At 44.5% G+C, this 20,780-nt stretch overlaps 1 protein-coding gene across 2 annotated transcripts in view; it reads right to left on the reverse strand.

Moving 5' to 3' along the window:
* The window catches only part of IL17RD (interleukin 17 receptor D), a 71,000-nt gene that overhangs the window by 6,949 nt on the left and 43,271 nt on the right, over nucleotides 1–20,780 (reverse strand). The window contains exons 3-12 of one of the 2 annotated variants that reach the window (XM_047850081.1): nucleotides 18,072–18,197; nucleotides 13,137–13,255; nucleotides 12,519–12,639; nucleotides 10,051–10,095; nucleotides 9,807–9,958; nucleotides 8,431–8,496; nucleotides 6,586–6,640; nucleotides 5,705–5,815; nucleotides 4,716–4,879; nucleotides 174–1,107 (exon numbers count right to left, since the gene is read on the reverse strand). In XM_047850081.1, the coding sequence (XP_047706037.1) occupies nucleotides 174–1,107; nucleotides 4,716–4,879; nucleotides 5,705–5,815; nucleotides 6,586–6,640; nucleotides 8,431–8,496; nucleotides 9,807–9,958; nucleotides 10,051–10,095; nucleotides 12,519–12,639; nucleotides 13,137–13,255; nucleotides 18,072–18,197 (1,893 nt within the window). Of the gene's footprint in view, nucleotides 1–173; nucleotides 1,108–4,715; nucleotides 4,901–5,704; nucleotides 5,816–6,585; nucleotides 6,641–8,430; nucleotides 8,497–9,806; nucleotides 9,959–10,050; nucleotides 10,096–12,518; nucleotides 12,640–13,136; nucleotides 13,256–18,071; nucleotides 18,198–20,780 lie in introns of both variants that reach the window. The other variant, XM_047850080.1, reaches the window with a different exon arrangement.

A 20,780-nucleotide genomic window follows, 5' to 3' on the forward strand; every position in this document is an offset into this window, starting at 1 on the left:
GGAATAAATCAGGACTACCAGTGGAGTTGGGTTACTTCCCATGAGGTTTCATTGCCAATAACTCCACCCGAAAATTAGGAAAACCCTTGCATGGATTTGGGAATTAGGGACAAAGGCTGTGGCCTGCATCAGCAACCCAACCCAAAGACACTCTGGGCTCTGCTGCACCTTACCCAGGCCGGAGGAGGAGGACACGCTCTCCGTCAGTGAAGATGTTTCTGTTTGATCCGCTGAGAGTCCTTCCATTAGGGGCAGAGACAGCTCCGAGGAGGGCACGGATGAGTCGTAGATGCCCGAGTCCCGGGGCATGTCCGAGGGGCTGGCGGCTTTCACCACATGCAGCAGGGGGCGCAGGACTGAGCCGCTGCAGGGCCCAGGCCCCGCCTCCACGTCTGGGTCCAGGCCCAAGGGCTGGCCCTCCGAGGGCAAGTCGGCCTGCACCCCGGGGACCGCCTCGGCCTTGAGGCAGAAATCGCTGTCAGGGCCTGGTTTGCACATGACATCATTTAACACTAAGCCCGAGTCAAACTTCTCCAGCACTGGCTCCCGGTAGTGAAGTGGGGTAGGGCGTAGGGGAATGAATTGCTTCTCAAACCAGTCAGGCTCCTCATCGATAAATTGGTGCATGTTGCAAATGGCGACGTAAAGGGACCGACCTGATTTGCTGCGAAAGTAGTTCCTTCGGCTCACCTGTCCGGGGTACTGCCCGGGCTCCGGGAGACCGTGGTCTCGGGAGTGCAGGTGGGAACAGAGCTGGGGAAGGTTGTCCATGAGTTTGTACTTGGTGCTCAGGTCCAGGATGCCGGGAACATCTCCCTCGCAGGAATAGTCGAAGTAAACGGTGATGAACTTGCTGAGCTGGGCTGAGGAGCTCTGTTTGGCCTGGCGGAGCTTTTCAGCGATGGCGGACACAGCCACCAGGAAGAGCTCGCCCTTCCCGGAGCCCCGGCCGCTGCCTTTGTGCTTGTAGTTCTTCTTGTCCACAAAGTACTTCATGCCTTTGGAACACACCACGATGATGAACTGGGACTCATGGATCTTCTGGATGACCCATTCTCTCTGTCCTTCTCGGCAAAGACTGAAGTCTTCCCACAAGTCCAGAGCCACCTGGAAATAGATCACAGACTTCACTCACCCCAACCACCTGGGGGGGGGGGGGGTCAGGTCAGGTAACAAAAACAAGAGTGTTACAAGAAGGTCACATCATACGTCCCTTGAGTATTATCAGCACTGCCGTGTGCAGGCTCAGAGCTGCTGGGCTTTGAGAACAGCTCACATTCTGTGGGTGATGGCCACGTGCCAGGCCCTCTGCATTGTGCCCCTGTTTTAGCCTAACGCAGGGCTATTAACACACTCACCCTATGAGGGAAGATCCTGAAGAGAAATCTGGAAGGTGATGATGGAAGGATCTGGGTGAAGGACCCCGAAGCAGGCAGCAAATGGGGCTCACATCTGGATGCCAGAGCTGCCCACAATGCTGACTGACTCACATCTAGAGAGCGTGACTGACAAAGAAGACCTCCTTGGCCCCAAGGTCAGCCACGCTGTTTACCAGTCAGTCAATGGCCAGAGAGGAGAGGGTGGTGGACTGTAGTAACACAGCCACTCTCCTTAATGCACTTAGTGAATGACTGGCACCTCCCCCCATGACTTCATGGCAATCTATGGGGTCATCTCCCTAGAAGGCCTTCAACCCCAAGGAGCCTCTGGGAGGGCATTTGGGGGGAGGGGCACTGACAAAGGAAGGAAAACCAGGCACGCATGTCCCCTTCAGAGGGCTTCACCTTCTCTGACCATTTTCATGTGATTCTGCTGAAAACGTCTCTTGGCAGTTGTATCAACCTTTCTTTCTGTGGCTCAGAAACTAATTCCCGGGGGTGCCTGGGTGGCTCAGTCAGTTAAGTCTTCAGCTCAGGTCATGATCTCATGGTTCTTGAATTCGAGTCCTGCATTGGGCTCTGCACTTACAGTGTGAAGCCTGCCTGGGATATTTTCTCTCTCCCTCTCTCTTGCCCCTCCTCCATTTGTGCACGTGCTTGCTTGCTCTCTCTCTCTCTCTCTTAAAAATAAACAAATAAACTTAAAAAAAAAAAAAGGAAACTAATTCCCAGGGGCTATGCCTGAGTGCAGGAGCCACTGTCTCTTATGAGGAAGGGTGTTCTGAAATGATTTTCTTCCTTTTTGGCTCTAAGGTGTTATCAAAGGGAAGAAGGTCCCCAGCATTCACTCACTTGCTGAAAATAATCCTAAATCATCTTATGTTTCCTTAATTCTCACTAGCATTACACATTCTAAAAGCTAACTAGAAATATATACCAAGCATTTAAAAAATTTTCCCATCTTTGACCCAGCAATTCCACTTCCTGGCTTCTATCTCTGGAAAATCATTAGAAAGGAGGCAAAATTGAACTACTGAGCTGTTTAACAATATGAAATAACTCAATTATAGTAAATTGATATTATGGATCATGTGGCTAAAGTTGCATGGTGCAGTCATGCTGGAAAACAGTATGGAGGTTCCCCAAAAAGTCAAAACTAGAACTACTCTATGATCCAGCAATTGTACTATTATGTATTTCCCCACAGAATACAAAAATGCTAATGTACCCCGATGTTTATAGCAGCATTATCAACAAAAGGCAAATTATGGAAAGGCTCAAATGTCCATCGATAAAGAAGATGTGGTTTATATACACAATGGAATACTACTTGGTGATGAAAAAGAATGAAATCTTGCCATTTGCAACAATGTGGATGGAATAGGAGGGTAATATGCTAAACGAAATAAGTCAGTCAGAGAAAGACAGATATCATGTGATGTCACTCATATGTGGGATTTGAGAAACTCAACAGATGAGTTGAGGGGAATGAAAGGAAAAATAAGATACAACAGGAAGGGAGGCAAACCATAAGACTCTTTAAACATGGAATGAACTGAGAGTTGATGGGGGTCGGGGATTGGGAGGGTGGGGGATGGGCATGGAGAAGGGCACTTGTTGGGATGAGCACTGGGCATTGTATGTAAGTGATGAATCATGAAAATCTACTCCTGAAGCCAAGACTACACTGTATGTTAGCTAACTTGACAATGAAAAAAAAAGATGTGGCATGTATATATTATATATTATACATTAGATGTTATATATATTTCATTATTACATTATATTACATATACGTCCCACATGATGGGACATTACTCAGCCATAGAAAAGAATGAAATCTTGCCATTTTCAATGACATGGATGGAGCTAGAGAAGATTATACTAACCAAAATAAGTCAGAGAAAGACAAATACCATATGATTTCACTCATATGTGGAGTTTAAGAAACAAAACAAATGATCATTGGGAAAAAAGGGAGAGAGAAAGCAAACCAAGAAACAGACTCTTCACTTTAGAGAACAAACTGATGGTTACCAGAGGGGAGGTGAGTGGGGGATGGGTGAAATAGGTGATGGGGATTAAGGAGGGCACTTGTCCTGATGAGCACCAAGTGTTGTATGGAAGTGTTGAATCACTACTGTCTATACTGGAAAATAATATTACCCTGTATGTTTTACTAACAGGAATTTAAATACAAACTTAAAAAGTAATGAAATAAAATTATAGTTTACATAGAACTTTCAATAGTGTAAAAAGTTATTAAATGAAGAGACAGGAAAAAATCATTCCAATCACCCCAAAATGGAAAACTGTATGCATGACTTCATCTATGTAGAAAGGAACTGGAAGGAAATACACCAAGTATTAGCTGTGGGTCCTCTTTTCTCCAGGTTGAGATTACAGGCCATTTTTTTTTCTTTGTCATCCTTTAGTGTTTTCAAATTTTCTACAGTAAGCATTACCCTCATAGTTAGAAGACTTTTTCCACCTGAGGCTAGTTAGTTACAAAGTAGAGCAAATGGGTTGTCTGTGTCTAAAGACTGTGTGGCACCCACTAGAGCTTGTAATTGCTTTTTCAGTACACAGGCCAATCAGCCCATGTCTGTAGCTTCATGTGTCAGCCTTGTAAATAGGTGTTCCTGGCACTAGGGGGCAGCCTCGCTACATGAAAAGACTAAAACCTACCAGGAGGCAGAGTATCAAAGCACAAATAACTTCAATTACACAATTACTGTACAATTCTTGCATTGGCAAGAAACAGAGTGTGCCTTCCATGAGAGCTTCAAACTTCACTCTAAAATTAGCACTATGACATTATAGAAAAGCTACATATTTAGAGCTTAATTCAAAAGAATAGGCAAGAAACCTGAGTGGACCATTTGAGTACTTCACAAATTATTGTTCTTTCTTAGCAAAACTTCCCCAAAGAGCTGTCTAAACCCAATGCTTTATTTTTCATGTTCTCTTAGACCTTTCAAGGCTCACCAGGATATTTTGAGTGACCACCCCCCAACACTCCCGTTGCATGTTTCCAGGGCACATGCTGCTTCCCTCCATGCAACTGCATGATCTTTTTGATGTTTATAAAACTTCCTGCCAGGTAGGTACCACTAAAGGCTTTTGAGCAGGAGTGTTTCAGGGTTAGGACTAAGCATTAGGAAACATTTAGTGCTGGCGATGGGTAGGACAGACTGAAGAAGTGTGAGGCTGACCCCGATTTGGAAGCCAGCCCCTGGTGGAAGGCAAGAGTCACCAAAGGAGGCAGGGAGGTGGTGAGGAGCATGGGAGCATGTGTCCTGCCCAGGGGAACAGAAGATACTTCAGACTCCTCACCTCACAGCCGCAGAAGTCCTGGAGGAAGTAGGCAAAACACCGGACAACGTTCATGTGATTCTGGCCATCTTTACTGGAATAGCAGAGGAAAACCTTCGGCCGAGGCCAGAGCCTCTCTCTGGGGAGTGCCGTGGTGTACGAGGAGGACTCAGAACTCTCTTCATCTAAATGTGAATATATATTTTCTAAATTGGAAAAGAAGATAAGGTTGATACCTATGAGCAATGCTTTGTCCTGTTCCCTGAGACTCAGGGCCTAATGCCATCTTCAAGAAACAACAGTTGACATGTCTGCCTGAGCATGTGCCCAGTGGCCGCCCCCCCCCCTCCCCCCCCGCCCCTGGGGACACCACCGGGAATGGGACAGCTGATTTCTCTAGTGGAGCAACAAATGGCCAAGATTTGTTGTTCGCCTGACACTGACCTCAAGTAGGCTGGGAAAACTGCAGGGACCACCCTGGCCAGCAGAGAGCACCCAGAAGCAGCTGGTGCTCCAGGTGTTAACTACCAGACCAATTAAGCACTGACAGCTGAGCTTCTTAAACAAAAGGGGTGGGCGGGAGAAAAGAAAACCCTTTTACTGAGGTATAACTTATAAAGTATATAACTCTTAAGAGTACATCTCAACAAACTTTTATCTAAATATATACCTGTGCAACCACCACTCAGATCAAGGTATGAAACATTTCCAAGCTCCCCAGGAAGTTCCTTCCCAACACCTGACTTTTGTAAGTGATCAAGCCCTACCTCTGCCCTTACACCTTTAAACTTCCTTTATGTTCTTGAATTTACTACCTTAAATTTGAGAACAGAATTACAGCTTCGTGTTCATGGCTCCTGAGGTTAAAAATCAAGCATTTTAATGCCAGGAACTACAGGAGCTATGTGGCTTCCCAGATGCCCACTCTGGGTGGGACCAAGGGCTCCCAGGCTCCCTCTGTTGGCCATGGTCCTGCCAACCTGGGGGGAACACACCACACAGAGAGATACCTTGTTGCTTCTTGCGGCACATCACGGTGAAGAGGGTGGCAAATGCGGAGATGACAACCAGAGGCACGGTGATGGCAACAGCCCTAATGGGCCCCGCCCACGGGGAATGTGCTGGGAAATTTCAAAGACAAGAGGCTTGAAACTTAAGCAGCACAAGGTCAAAGGGAAATCTCCCCCCTACCTTTTTAAACACAAGCTACATAACAGATTCTAGAACCTCTTGACCACATTTCTCTAGTACTGGTCTGGTGATTATAAAAGGATTCCTTTTAAAGGGTTATAGGATACAATACCACAGTTAGAGTTGCTGGAACAGTAAATACCTATGAGTGGGAATTCTGCCCAAGGAAACCTCACCTCCCACCACTTTTCTTCCAAGGACAAGTGACTATTTAGTCCCAGCTACACACAAATACACACCAACCACACTGGCGTCAGTTTTCCAGACACTGACATTAGGATGGAAGGAAAGTCAGCTTTGATGGGATAGCTTTTCTTTTTATTGTTTTTAAGTTTATTCTGAGAGAGAGTGTGCACACACATGTGAGAGGGGGAGGGGCAGACAGAGAGAATCCCAAGCAGGCTTTGCACTGGCAGTGCAGTCTGACTTGGGGGGATGTGGGGCTCAATCTCACAAACTGTGAGATCATGACCTGAGCCAGGTGAGCCAAGATCATGACCGGAGCTGAAATCAAGAGTCAGATGCTTAACCAACTGGGACACCCAGGCACCTCTGATGGAACATCTTTTTAAAAGACAGGAGCTCAAATGCTGTGTTTTGATTTTGTAAAACATGAAGTATAGAATGTTATCAAATAGCATGGTCTGCTGTAGTCCTGCGTCAACATTTCACACAGAAAATTAAAAAAAAAAAATCATACCTGGCTTTAAGGCATAATGCATCACTTTTCTTGTTGTATTAGTGTCATCCACCAGCTACAAAACAGAGGATGCTGTATCATTATTTTATAAAAGTGATAACATCTCAACAGATTCCATCCATGTTTCCATATGTGGACAGTGGGGGGTAGGAGGAAGGAGAGCTGCTGTCTATGATCACGAATGAGCCAGGACTAGACATTACATCAGATCCATCTCTGCTTTACCAACTCAAAACCCTCAACCTCATCACCTTTCCTTTCATGAATCAAACGTGGTTCACTCATCGATGAATCAGCTGGTGAGTTCCACATTCTAACAATCTTCAATTACAACGGCATCCTACCACTAATTTTATGAGGCCCCCATTAATGCTTTAAGAGGGTTTAAAACCCTCTTAAAACCACATACTGCTACCAAGTCATACAACCAGTGTTTCTCCTAAAATGTTGAAACATGTTGGTTTCTCTGAATAGTGGGGCTATGGGCAAATTTTTAATTTCATTTCCTATTTTTCTTTTTTTCTACTTTTGTTTGACTCCTATTTTTTGTAGTATGTTTGATACTAAAAAAGTAATCTAAAATAAAGAATCTAAAATAAAGAAGAAAAATATATATCCCTTGCATGCTTTTTTCCGTGGTATTTAGAACTTCATATATATTAATACAGAAAATGTCAGCAGAAACCTAGAGAGGGATAGGCAGATATAATGGACAGCACTTTTGTTTTATTACTAAAAGTTTTTATTTTTTTATTTTTATTTGAGAGAAAAAGCAAGCGTGTGAGTGGGGGAGGGGCAGAGAGAGAGAGAGAGAGAGAGAGAGAGAGAGAGAGAGAGAGAAAGAGAGGGAGGGAGGGAGGGAATCCCAAGCAGGCTCCACACACTATCAGTGCAGAGCTCGATGCCAGGACTGTGACATCATGATCTGAGCCAAAACCAAGAGTCAGACGCTCAACCAAATGAGTCACCCAGGCGTCCCACTAAATAATTTTTAAATCTAAATTTTTAAAAAAATATTTTTGTAGTATGAAGATGTAGGGGCCCAGGGCAGGTTGTCCCTGTAGGTATCACAATGGCTTATTGATAAATACTTTGAAATGAAGTTACTTGGCGAACAAGCAAGGACACTCAGACCCTCCCTTCTGTCCCCCTGAAAGCAGGAAACAGATCTCCCATATAACAAATACTCTCACTATACGAACAAGTAAAAACGACATCCTTCTGGTCTGAGATAGGGACTTGAAAGTCGAGAAAGCTGTAGAAACAAACCTTGTTATTTTTTTTCTAATTTATTACCTCAGCCTAAATTCCACTTAGAATTCCTTATTAAGTAAAGCTCCCAAACATCTATTTTCTTTATCCTGTCAACTCCTCACTAATTTAGTATCTCTTTGTTTAAAAAGTATAAAAACTACACCTGCCTTTGTCATTTCTTTGGGTCTCAATTTCATTATTGGGCCTCTGTGCCCACTCAGTAAGACTCTGGTTTTTTTCTCCCCATAATCTGTCTCATGTCAATTTAATTCCTAAAACAGCTAGAAGAACCCAGGGAGGAAAGAAGGAGGTTTCTTCCTCCCCTACAAAGGAATACTGTCTAAAAATTCTAAATCATGGACTATATGGTTTCATTAAACTATTTATATGAAATATTTGAAATAATGAATGAGAAAAATCAAAGATTGATTACATATAAACTTTTTAAAAAGCATGTTAAGGACCATGTAAAAATATAATTGTACACACCCTCAATGGCTTGAAATTTTAGTGTTTTAAACAGTGGGAATTCTACATGAACTAGATTCATTCTGCAGAATTAATAATAGGGCTTTCTTGAGTTATACGTACCTCAATGATATAATCCCCAGGAGAAACATTTTGAAGGAGGCAGCTGGTTGTCTCTGTATTTTGCTCCTGCAAAGAAACAAAACAACACTTTTAAAACTCACTTCTTGGATAAAGGTCATCTGGACTGCTCTTTTCCCCCTAGAGCTGAAGGAGACTTGCCACCAGTCTTAACCATGTTCAGAACACTTTGGTTAGGGCAGAAAGCAACCATGTGTATCTGCTACATGTTATCTGAACTTCACTTTGATAAAAAGGCCCAGGAGAGCCCAGGACCAACCCCCCACCCCCCATAGTCTAAACTTAGCTGGTGATGCCCTCAGCAGGCATATTTCATCTGAAGACAAAGAAACTAGTTAGAATACCCTTGACTTATTGAAAGCGTGAGGAAAGAAATTACCCGCCCATGTTTGTGCACGTTTTATGTGCTGTAATTTTAACTCGAGCAGAAGGTCAAGGAAGATCAATGACACAGATGAGAGCCCACAGGAAAACAAAACTCAACAATATAGGAGCACGTCCAGGAAGGCACTAAGTTCTGCTACCCTGACCCGAACCCTCTCCTGGTGCTCGCTAGAGGCAATCTAGCAGTCCTGTGCACTTGCACCAGACATCTTCCCTTCTTGCTGGCCACCCTCAGTTTAAGAACTTGGCTGTTGAGCTTCTACTTGACTTTGGCCTATGTGTAAAATCAGTAGGCCCCTAAAATCCTAGTGGTTTGGCTCCTAGATGTGGCATTTCCACTGACTAGCTGTGTGACCTTGAGCAAGCTAGGTGACCACCTGAGCCTCAGGTTGCCCATCTGTAAAGTGGGGTGACAGCAGCCTCTGTTGCATAGAGTTGTAATGATTCAGTGAGCATAAAGCACGGTGACTGGCACACAGTGAGCGCCCAATTAATGTTTAAAATGTAGCAGAAGGAACTAGAAATACTTCATTCTTTTGGCTCCTTGGTAATACCTTTCCCAGGCTACATCACCATGGGGATAGCTGGGGTGTAGGTAACTGGGGAGTGAGGATATCCCTGAGACTATGCTGGAATATCTACCAACTGCTGAGAGTCAAAGTCTAATGTTCATGTTGAACCACCCAGATTCCAGGGGCCCAGGGGTCACTTTAAAACATGTACTATTCCAGGGGCACCTGGGTGGCTCAGTCGGTTAAGTGTCTGACTTCGGCTCAGGTCATGATCTCACGGTTCGTGAGTTCGAGCCCTGTGTCAGGCTCTGTGCTGACAGCTCAGAGCCTGGAACCTGCTTCAGATTCTGCATCTCTCTCTTTCTGCCCCTCCCCCACTCATGCTCTGTTTCTCTCTCAAAAATAAACATTAAAAAAAATTTAAAACATGTAGTATTCCTTAATGTACACATAGCAGCTCACCTGTTTACAGGTCTTTCGCTTGAAGGGCCCTTCATGCTTGAGCTTATAATGAAGATAGAAGAAACGGAAGCCAAAGGTGTGTGGTGCGTGGTCGAAGGACACCTGCATGTCCAAACCGTGCTGGGTGATGTTCAGGTTCCGAGGCTTCCAGACTGGGAGGAGGAAGGACCCGGATGAGCACCCAGAGGCCACCCCGACACCACTGTGCTGCAAAGACTTGACGGATAGGAACGGCTATACTCACAGGGTTTACAGGCCAGGTTGTCCGGCTGTAGCAGTAGGTCGCAGGCTATTAAGAAAGATGTATATTTTTAGTTATAGTACAGTCTGACATTTCCCTCATGCAATAATTCAGTAAAATGTAAATACATGGCGCTGGGTACTGCTGGTCAAAGTATAAAATAGATCAATTGAGCAATGATTTCCGGTACAGTGCAGTTATATCTCATGAACATTTAAATTGTACAATATAAAAATATTAATGCAGTTCATTTTGTGCCAAATAAATGGAAACAGTGTAAAGTCACCCAAGCTTTTAAAGCTTGTCAAGCATTACATAGTTTCAAGGCCAGTGGGACTGTGTTCAGCCCACGGCCACATGGAGGCTCTGTTTCAGCTGTAAACAGAAGTGACGCCAGCCCTGCTCCACTGCACAGGTGCTTAGGCGCAAGAGAACTTTGGAGTGATCCTAGTAACTGCCTTGGGTTGTTTCCACATTTGCCAGCATTCTATTTTAAAATCCTTTTGGGGGTGTCTGGGTGGCTCGGTCAGTTAAATGTCCGATTTCAGCTCAGGTCATGATCTCAGGGTTCGTGAGTTTGAGCCCCGAGTCAGGCTCTGTGCTGACAGCGTGGAGCTTGCTTCAGATTCTGTATCTCTCTCTCTCTCTCTCTCTCTCCCTCTCTCCCTCTCTCCCCCCTGCCCCTCCCCCACTCATGCACAAGCACACACACTCTCTCTCTCTCAAAAATAAATATATAAATAAATAAACATTTTAAAATCCTTTTGATGGAGTCTAAAAATGGCATGCAGGCATCTACTAAATAGTGGCACCAGCACTGAAAACTAGGCTGTAGAGTTTTGAAATAGGACTTAAATGTGATAAAAACACGAGAGGGGCCAAACAGCTAGTCCAATATGCCATGTTGCTAACCCAGGGAGAACCTTCTGGAAAATGTCCACATACTGCCAAGAAAATCAAAGGCAGCATCACGATCACAGGGCATGGAAATGGTGATAAACACATCTCCCGCCTCTGCCTCACTCCCAGATAGACACAATGATTCTGATGGGAAGACTTTATCTTAAATTATGCTAGTTCTGATTAAGGCAAGCTTTTCTTAAACATATTTGAATCCTCTAACTGGTTCTGTGTAAGGCACTGAGATGTAAAATGCACATAGTCTTTGCCCTATGGAATCATATTTTAATTAAGAAAATGAGACCAAACTGTTATAAAATAATTGTGCTGCACAGGAAACACGGTTTAAAAAAAGAAAAGAAAAGAAAGGCAAAAAGAAAACAACCAGAGCGTGAATGCTGCAGCTGAGAACAAAAACATCACAGAGGAGGAGGACAGCAACTGGGCCACATAGGAAGGGCTGCTGCGTTGGCCTGACAGCTGACCATCAGGGGTCTGGTATGCCGGACAGAAAGACTGGACGGGAAGGCAAGAGGGAATGGCTGCAGGTTTCAGGATGCCTCGGCACCAAATCTGAAAGCAGCGATTCAGCCTGAAGAAAGACACACCACACCGTGCACTGAACAGACGGAAAAGGGTTGGCTGGTCAGCATGGTTGGCTGGAGAGTGTGGACTCCAGAGTCAGACTTCTGGGTTCAAATCCCAGCTCCCACCAGGCTCTTTAATCTCTGGGTCTATCACTGCACATGTAATAAGTGGACATGAGAGGACTAAATTCTTGAAGGGTTGGAATGGGGGTAAACTGAGTCAGTGTTTAGAAAGCATTTAGGGGTGCCCTGGGTGGCTCAGTTGGTTAAGTATCCAACTTCAACTCAGGTCATGATCTCATGAGGTTTATGAGTTCAAGTGCCGTGTCAGGCTCTGTGCTGACAGCTCAGAACCTGGAGCCTGCTTTGGATTCTGTGTCTCCCTCTCTCTCTGCCCCTCCCCTGCTCATGCTCTGTTTCTCTCTCTCTCTCTCTTTCAAAAATAAACAAACATTAAAAAAAAAAAAAAAAAGCACAGGACCTGACACGTGAAGGTTAAAAAAACAAACTTTCTAGAAAAAGGCAATCTCAGGGTTGTTGCTTAATTTTCTTAATGTAATCCTGAAAACAGGCAATCACTCACAGAAGCCACCTTCCTGATGACAGGTAAAAGATGGATTATTTCACGCTTTCCCCTTCACCCCCAAAAATCAACTTCTACTGTTTATTCCTGCTCTTCTTTTTTCCTAAATGGTTTTAATATATGGCTGTCTGACAGCACTTTAAAAAAAAAAAAGAAAAAAAAGAAATCAAGCATCAACATCTACTCTTGAACAAGCGTGAAATGGGTGTCGTAGGCAGTATTAGGTGAATACTGCCTAGGCCAAATCCTAATTCTAAGAATTGCTTTTCTGGGTACTTTTCCTGGATGCTTTTCTCCTCACGATGCTGGTGTCATACCAGTATTTGGTATATTTCTCCAAAAAGTCATTAGAATCAGGAGCAGTCTCATCATGGGAACCAGGCAAGAAAGGCCATACTCACCGCGGGTTCTGAAGAAGAAAGGGTGGTAATTGCTTTCATTTTTAATGGAAGGAAAAGGGACGATCTTCACAAAGTAATCCGTTTCAAATTTCATATTCAGGAAAGGTTGAGATTCCATTCCCTAAAAGGGAATAAAAACAGACATGATATCATGAAGAAATTACCCACCCCTCCACCTACACATAGGACCTTCAGTCCTCTCTGATAGTCACCCAGACACCGCTCCAGAGCTAGGGGCTATTTTCTGGACCAAGTTTAGGTTTGGATCCCTAACCGAAATAAAGACTGACAATGCTGCCTGTGGTCTGGCAAAGAAGCCCTAGGTGGTGAACGTGGAACCTCAAAGCTGGTGGGGAGGAGTCCGCGTGCTCTTGAGTGCACAAAGCCACCTTCCAGGACATGTAACCTGAGAGGTGTGTTTACCAGCGAGAGGTGCTGGAGGGTTTCTCTGGGTGTGGAGCAGGCTCAGGGTGTTGCCGAGCTGTTTCTCGCCCACCTTGGCAGGAGGGGTGGACCCCACAGCCCCTCCTTCTCCAGTTTCACAGACATTCAATAGACCATTCAGACGCCCAGAACAATGGCGTGTCTCCAGGGGCACATTCCCCGCGTGTGACTTACAGTTCTTTTGAAGCTACTGTTGAGCTGCTTTGGGTCCTTTAGAATCAGTTGTTGGCACCGTCTTCCCTCTGACTTCAGCTCCTCCAGTATTACTCGAAATCCTTTTAGGAATTCGATGCCTAAGCAGAGCAGAATGCTTTTATTAAAAGCCGACCTAATTACTTTTGAACACACTTTCCTTCCTCCAAGATTACCATCCTTTCCACCTACACAACGGAGGTAAAGGAATTCTTACTTTGGCTAGCACATCTGAGTCTTACAGAAAGGAAAACCACATACCCCGCATTCCTCTGGTACAGGCCAGGTGATTTTCTCCATCCCATCATTACTAATTAATTAGCTCTAATCCAGCCAGCTACTTCACAAATGCCCATTGCCTCTGTGACATTAGGGTTCAAATATATAGACTCAAGTCACAACTGATCCTGAAAGTCTACAGTGGAATACGCAATTTCTAGGTCCTGACACAGAGTGTATTCAGCTGATGGTAATTCCCAATGCTGACTAGGGACTCCCGTAAACCATGTTTCTGCTTTAAGTTTTCGTCCTATATTTTGCTGGCATGGTTCATCCAAGTAATGCACAAAATTCCCAACAAAGTGTGTGTCTACACCCAAGGGGTTTCTAGGCTTGGGATTAAATAGCTCAGAACGCCCATGTGATTTACAAAGTTCTTGCTCTAATCATGCCTGAAAGGCAGACACCCAAGGGCTGCCCAGTGTGCGCTCTTCATACAGCCCTCAGAGGCCCCGAGACGCCCACAGTGCCACTGAAAGACGTCCGGCCCAGCCTCCCGCCACCTGAGGATTAAGCTCCGCTGATCACAAGAGCCAGTACCAGTGCTCTTCGTCATTTGGAGACTGGAGCGGTCCGACTGCAGCTGGAGATCCCCAAAGCCGGCCTCAATTGGCACGGTATCGATTTCGCATTCTTTCTGAACACTAGACAAGGAGACAATTTCAACCCTTCCCCTCCCGGGGCAGAAGTAATGACATAGGATGCAATTAACCAGGTGGAAAAAGTACCGATGGCAAAGGACAGGGAAATCTTTTTTGAAAAGGTTCTTTAATCCTATAATTATTTGATGAAGAACACGTATTTTATGGTGAGTAGGGCAAAGGAGTTACAATTAGAGCTTCACATTTTCAGGGGTCATGGGGTACAGTGTGCAGGCACTGACTCTGCTGTACTGTATTTCAAGTTTAAAGCTTCCTGTGGGGGTGAGAGCCACCTGACCCACAGCCCAAGATTCAGACGCAACAGGAGCCACAGTCTCTGACCAACAACTAAGATTTAATTCATGTCATGTCCTTAGAACTCCTGTTTAACAAAAGCTGGATGATTCATATAATTAAAGACTGCACACCTCACAGTTTCATAAAATTCATCAGCTGAGGTAGGAGTAGGTGGTTCTAGTCCTTATTTTTATTTATTTTTTAAATGTTTTTTCAAGTTTATTTATTTAGAGGGAGAACACAAGTCGGGGCAGAGAGAGAGAGAGACAGAGACAGAGAATCCCAAGCAGGCTCATGTTGTCAGCACAGAGCCCGACGTGAGGCTCGATCCCACAAACTGTGAGATCATGATCTGAGCCAAAATCAAGAGTCAAATGCTTGGGACACCGGGGTGGCTCAGTCAGTTAAGGGTCCGACTTCGGCCTGGGTCATGATCTCACGGCTCGGGAGTTCGAGCCTTACGTCGGGCTCTGTGCTGACAGCTCAGAGCCTGAAGCTTGCTTCCGATTCTGTGTCTCCCTCTCTCTCTGCCCCTCCCCCGTTCTCTCTCTCTCTCTCTCTCTCCCCCCCCCAAAATAAATAAATGTTAAAAAAAATTTTTTTTTTAAAAAGGGTCAGATGCTTAACCAACTGAGCCACCCAGGAGCCCCTAGTTCTAATTTTTAAGAGGTTAGTGTGAAAAACCACTACGCCAAGTCTGGCAGGTGGCAGTAAAAGCAGCAAATGTAAACCTTAACGCCTTTATCACAACGCTCTGAATTCCTTTTAGTTACACATTTAACAACTTTACAGAGCAACTTCCCATGAAGGGACGTATTTACTCCTTCTCATCATTGAAAACTCATTAATCCTCCTGGCATCCATGGGAGGAAGGTATTGTCCTCATTTTACAAATGAGGACATAGGTACAGAGACAGTGAATGACTTATCCGGGATCACACAGGAATTAAATGGCAGATGTGGGATTCAAACCCAGGAGTGTCTGGCTCTAAGCTGGTACACTTTTTTTTTTTTTTTTAACGTTTGTTTATTTTTGAGAGACAGAGACAGAGCATGAACAGGGGACAGGCAGAGAGAGAGGGAGACACAGAATCCGAAGCAGGCTCCAGGCTCTGAGCTGTCAGCACAGCACCCGATGTGGGGCTCAAACCCACGAACCGTGAGATCATGACCTCAGTTGAAGTTGGACACCCTTCTAAGCTGGTGCTCTTAACCCATATGCTTTTCTGTCACCCAAGGAGTCTTTTTTTTTTTTAATGTATATTCATTTTTAAGAGAGAACACAAGTGGTGGAGGGGCAGGGAGAGAGGGAGACAGAGGATTTGAAGCAGGCTCCGCACTGACAGTTTGAGCCCAATGCGGGGCTCAAACTCACGAACCAAGAGATCATGACCTGAGCCGAAGTTGGACACTCAACCCACTAAATCACCCAGGCTCCCCAGGAGTTTCCTTGATAGAACCTGATAGAAACAGATAGAACCTGTCCACCCACAAATCGTCATTCAGGAAAAGCACCACATTCTGCCCTCACTGCTCCACCTGTTAGTTTTCCAACCACCTAGCTTCCATCCCTTACTTGCATTCTAAAGGAGACTGCAATTTGTCAGGCCAACCCCTCAATCGTATAGCCTTACATGGAATGACCACTTCCTGTTGATCCACAGAGAATGTTTTTATCTTTAAATGTTAAGATAATGTTATTTTTGGAAAACCCACTGGGTTCAGACCCAGCAGTATTTACACGGATAAATGAGTCAGGCCCATGGATCTAATCCTTCCTCCCTCACTCTGCACTCACCTCTCCTGCAGTCTGGTTTTTCTGAGAATTATCCTGTTCAGATTAAGAAATCCAGACTTTATGTTACTTTTCCCTTATCCAGATTTCTTTTTTTTAAATTCTAAGATTCAGTGGCAATGTCAAAGAAACAGGTTTGAGGACCAGGTTTTGATGATGATAACAGTAGCCATTTTTTTTTTCTTCTTAAAGATTTTATTATTATGCTTTTTTTATTTGAGAGAGAGGGAGCACAGCAGAGGAGAGGGGCAGAAGGAGAGAAAGAATCTCAAGCAGGCTCCAGGCTCAGTGCAGAGCCCAATGTAGGGCTGGATCCCACCACCCTGGGATCATGACCTGAGCCAAAATCAAGAATCAGACACTCAATCAGCTGAACCACCCAGGTGCCCCTAAAGATTTTAAGTAATCTCTACATCCAACATGGGACTTGAACTCACAACTGAGATCAAGAGTTGCATGCTCTACCAACTGAGCCAGCCATGTGTCCCAATAGCCACTGTTTTAAATTTTAAGAGCTCTTTCTAGAGATGGCTGGCTGACACAGTTGGATGACTCTTGATCTCAGTGGTCGTGAGTTTGAGCTCCATGCTGGGTACCCAGATTATTTAATAAAAACTTAAAAAATAAAAGAACTCTTTCTAGAAATACTGTGTGCATGCGAGTGTGTGTGGAAATCGTACAAAAACCAGGAGGCCGTCAGTCGTCTTCACATCACAGATGGGGAAGCCAGGGCTCAGCAAGGCTTAGCAGCCTCTTGTGGCAGGTAGAATCTGGGTTCACACCCAGGCCCATCTGAACAAATGGGCCCTGACCATGTCCTCCACCCAGCTGTCCCATCCTCTCTTATATCATCAACTCATTAAAGAGGACAAGCAAACTCTGCCCTAATCTGAATCTGACCAGATAATGTGGGTTTGCTTTTTTTCTGTTTCTTCATTTTGAATTTTTTTCAGCCCACACAGTTCACATAAATTCAGTTAGTTGCCAAGATTTAAAAACTATTGACTTTAGGGGCGCCTGGGTGGCTCAGTCGGTTGAGCGTCCGACTTCAGCTCAGGTCACGATCTCACGGTCCGTGAGTTCGAGCCCCGCGTCGGGCTCTGTGCTGATGGCTCAGAGCCTGGAGCCTGTTTCAGATTCTGTGTCTCCCTCTCTCTGACCCTCCCCCATTCATGCTCTGTCTCTCTCTGTCTCAAAAATAAATAAACGTTAAAAAAAAAAAAAATTAAAAAAAAAAAAAAAACTATTGACTTTAGAGTCACTTGGGTGGCTCAGTCAGTTGAGCATCCGACTTCGACTCAGGTCATGATCTCATGGTTAGTGACTTCAAGCCATGCATCAGGCTTGCTCCTGTCAGCATGGAGCCCATCTTAGATTCTCTGTCCCCTCTCTCTTTGCCCTTCCCCTGTTTGCTCTCTCAAAAAAAAAAAAAAAACATTTTTCTTAAATTATTGATTTTATGGATTCTTACGAGCCCTGAGATATTCCTGTAAACTCACAACACGTGCCAGTGCTGTGCCCGGATATCCATGTGGGCATACAGATGTCCAATGCTGGACACTAAAGCCATTATGCCCTTGGACAGGTCACCGGTCCCCTGGCTACTGCTTAGACCCAAAGGCTAAGGCCTCAGCACGATTTATTGCCATACACTATTATTCTTCAAACCCACATCTCTCTCAGTAACAGCCAAGGGAACAAAAGATGAGCCATGGGGTACAGTATTAAGCTCTGTACATGCCCAGGAAGTACATGCAATGAAGCAGGAAGCATATCTGTGCCCAAGCACACCTAAGCTACACGTATGTCAAGACCTGCCTGGCCCCTGCAGGTTGTCACACTGGGACCCTTGCACTGGTCACCACCCACACAGGCCACATGCTGGGCTCCATTTTGACCACTTACCAAGGGCCCCTGGGGACCAAAGAATGGTGACTGCCACTTGCTCATGGCAAGCATACTGACTGATGGTGATGTTCTGGGCATCAGCAATCACGTGCTTCCCCACTGGATTCAAGTAAGTGGTGCAGTCTAGACAGTTGCGAGAACAAAAACAGTTAGATTAAAACTTTAAATTTTACAATTTTTTATTCCCAGGTTCATCTTCTCAAATTACACAGAGCCATCCGGAGGCAGCCAAAGCCATTCTGTTTAAAGATGTGTGCCTCAAAAGCCTAAATATGACAGTAAAGTGTGACTATTTGGGAAACTGTAAGATGCAGTCGTGGAATTTATTTATAGCACCACCACCACCCCACCACCCCCCTCCCCACAAGTTAACTTCTAGGACAGCATTAGGGGAGGATCATATACAGTCTGGAGTTGGACTATGTATCTGGCATTAACTTTTTTTTTTACTGTTAAGACATCTTACCTAAATCAAGAATTATTTACATTACTTCCATCAGTTTTCAGCATTAGAGAGTGATCTGAAGCAAAACCAATGGCTAAATACTGGGGCTTGTTTTTAGAAGAAACCTGGAGGCAAAGTGAGCAGGGAAAGGAAGTAATAGGGTAAGACTCATGGGGGAGGGGCGCACAGCAAGACAGTTAAAACAATCCAATTAGTACCTGCAAAAGGTACTAACTGACTTCCTGATGAGTGAAGCACCTCCAGTGTTAACTGGCGTCATCGCAAAGGGAAAACACCATGTGTTAATCCAAGACATCCACAATGCCCACCAAACCCAAAGAGTTCCACATTACTCAGCCAATGAAGACCCGATTCTCTGATTTTGCCTGAGGACATTACTTGCAGCCAGGTGTCAATGTGGCCACTACCACGTGAGCAACTGTGACACCTGGTATTGCTAAACACATCTTCAAAGTCTACAGAATCCTAAAAAGCTGCCAGAAGCTTCCAGCCAGACTCAGCATGGGACTCCAGACAATGGCCGTGGGCTGTTCTGGCCACAGATGCAGGGGAGAACCATCGGCCCTCCTCGGCAATTTTTTTAAGGTTTTTATTTATTTACGTTGAGAGAGAGAGCACGCGCGCGAGCGAGCGAGTGAGTAGGGGAGGGGCAGAGACAGAGGAAGAGAGAGATTCCCAAGCAGGCTCCACACCATCAGCACAAAGCCCAATGCATGGTTCGAACTCACAAACTGTGAGATCATGACCTGAGCCCAAACCAAGAGTCAGATACTTAACAACTCCCAGGTACCCCCAACTCACAATTTTTATGCTGCTTCATCTCCATTTCTTTCTCAATGGTTAAACTTGAAAACTCTCTTTGGTATCTGCTGCAAAAGGTCCTCAGTTCCATCTAATGTCCAAAACTACTCATTACCCCTCCAAAGTCGGGGTGTTTTTCTTTGAGGTGAAGCAGTAAGGGGTTATTTTCTAGGCTCAATGAGTCTGCTGCACTCCCAGTGCCCCTGCTGTGCACCGTAGCATACATTTCCCATTTTTATGACTAAAAACCTTCCCTCGATACTTGAAAATTACAAAAGAATGTAAGAAAACTATAGAAGTCATGCATACCCTCCCACCACGGAGAGAACTACGATCAACTTCTAAAGGACATGCTTCCAAGCCTTTTAATGTGCATATAACATAAGTCCTTTTAAAATTTCTTACTAAAATTCAAAACACATGCACCATAATGCACCCCCCCCCTCAGGTAACTCCCATCCCTCACAGAGCTTTGTGCCCTGCTTTCTTGCCTAACTGCACCCCCCTTCCGGAAACTCCATCTGCTTAAAAAGCAGCCACCTCTACATTTCAATATTACTTCTTTTGAAAAGATGTTAATAATTAATAAAACCAAATTCTACTTCTAATGAAAATTGACTCTTGAAGCATACAACATATGTTCTCTGGGTGCAGAAGAGAATTTTAGAATAGAAAAAAATGTTTCTTTAAACATCTGGCTTAACACCCACATTGTACAAATGAGGAAACGTTTTGCAGTTAAGAGGCCAGCTGGGTGGCTTAGGATTCCGCTGCTGACCAGCCCTGGGTCTGGACAGAAAGCAGCCTGGCTCATGAAGGGCTCTTGCCATTCTAGCCTCAGCACAGAGATTACGACTATAGTAAATTCTGAATCAGAAGTGGTTAGCCTGAAAAAATCCCTGGCTGAAACAAGCTTCCCAATATTAAAAAAAACAAAACAAAAACAAAAAACCATCAGACTTGTCAATTTCAAGCATTTTTCATTTTTCGAAACCTCTGACTTAAACAGCTGTTAGGAAAAGATGCACGAAAACAAGAGCGAATCATGGGTTTTTTTTTTCCTTTGTTCATTCCTAATGCCAAAATTAGCACTCTCCAGGTTTCTATAAATATAATTATGCAAATATAAAGTCAAAGAATTAAGAAAATGTATTACAACCTACTCAGGCATTACCACTCAGAGCCCAAAGAAGAAACGAGAAATGCAAAATGAAAGGAGGCGTAGAGACCTAGGAGATTCGGTTTTGACTTAATGGCAAGACATTACCTTTCTTTGTAACATCAAATGGCAAAAGAGCAGAAATATAAGATTTTGTAGTTTAACCCTTTGGGTGAAAACCTGATCATTGGCTCTCAGCTCTTTCAAACAGAATGAGTAACCAGTCAACTGAGCAAGAACAGAAACTTCCTTGTGGAAGAGAGAAAGAAATATCTTTTCA

This window comes from Prionailurus viverrinus, chromosome A2 (genome assembly GCF_022837055.1).
Source record: "Prionailurus viverrinus isolate Anna chromosome A2, UM_Priviv_1.0, whole genome shotgun sequence".
Taxonomy (NCBI): domain Eukaryota; kingdom Metazoa; phylum Chordata; class Mammalia; order Carnivora; family Felidae; genus Prionailurus; species Prionailurus viverrinus.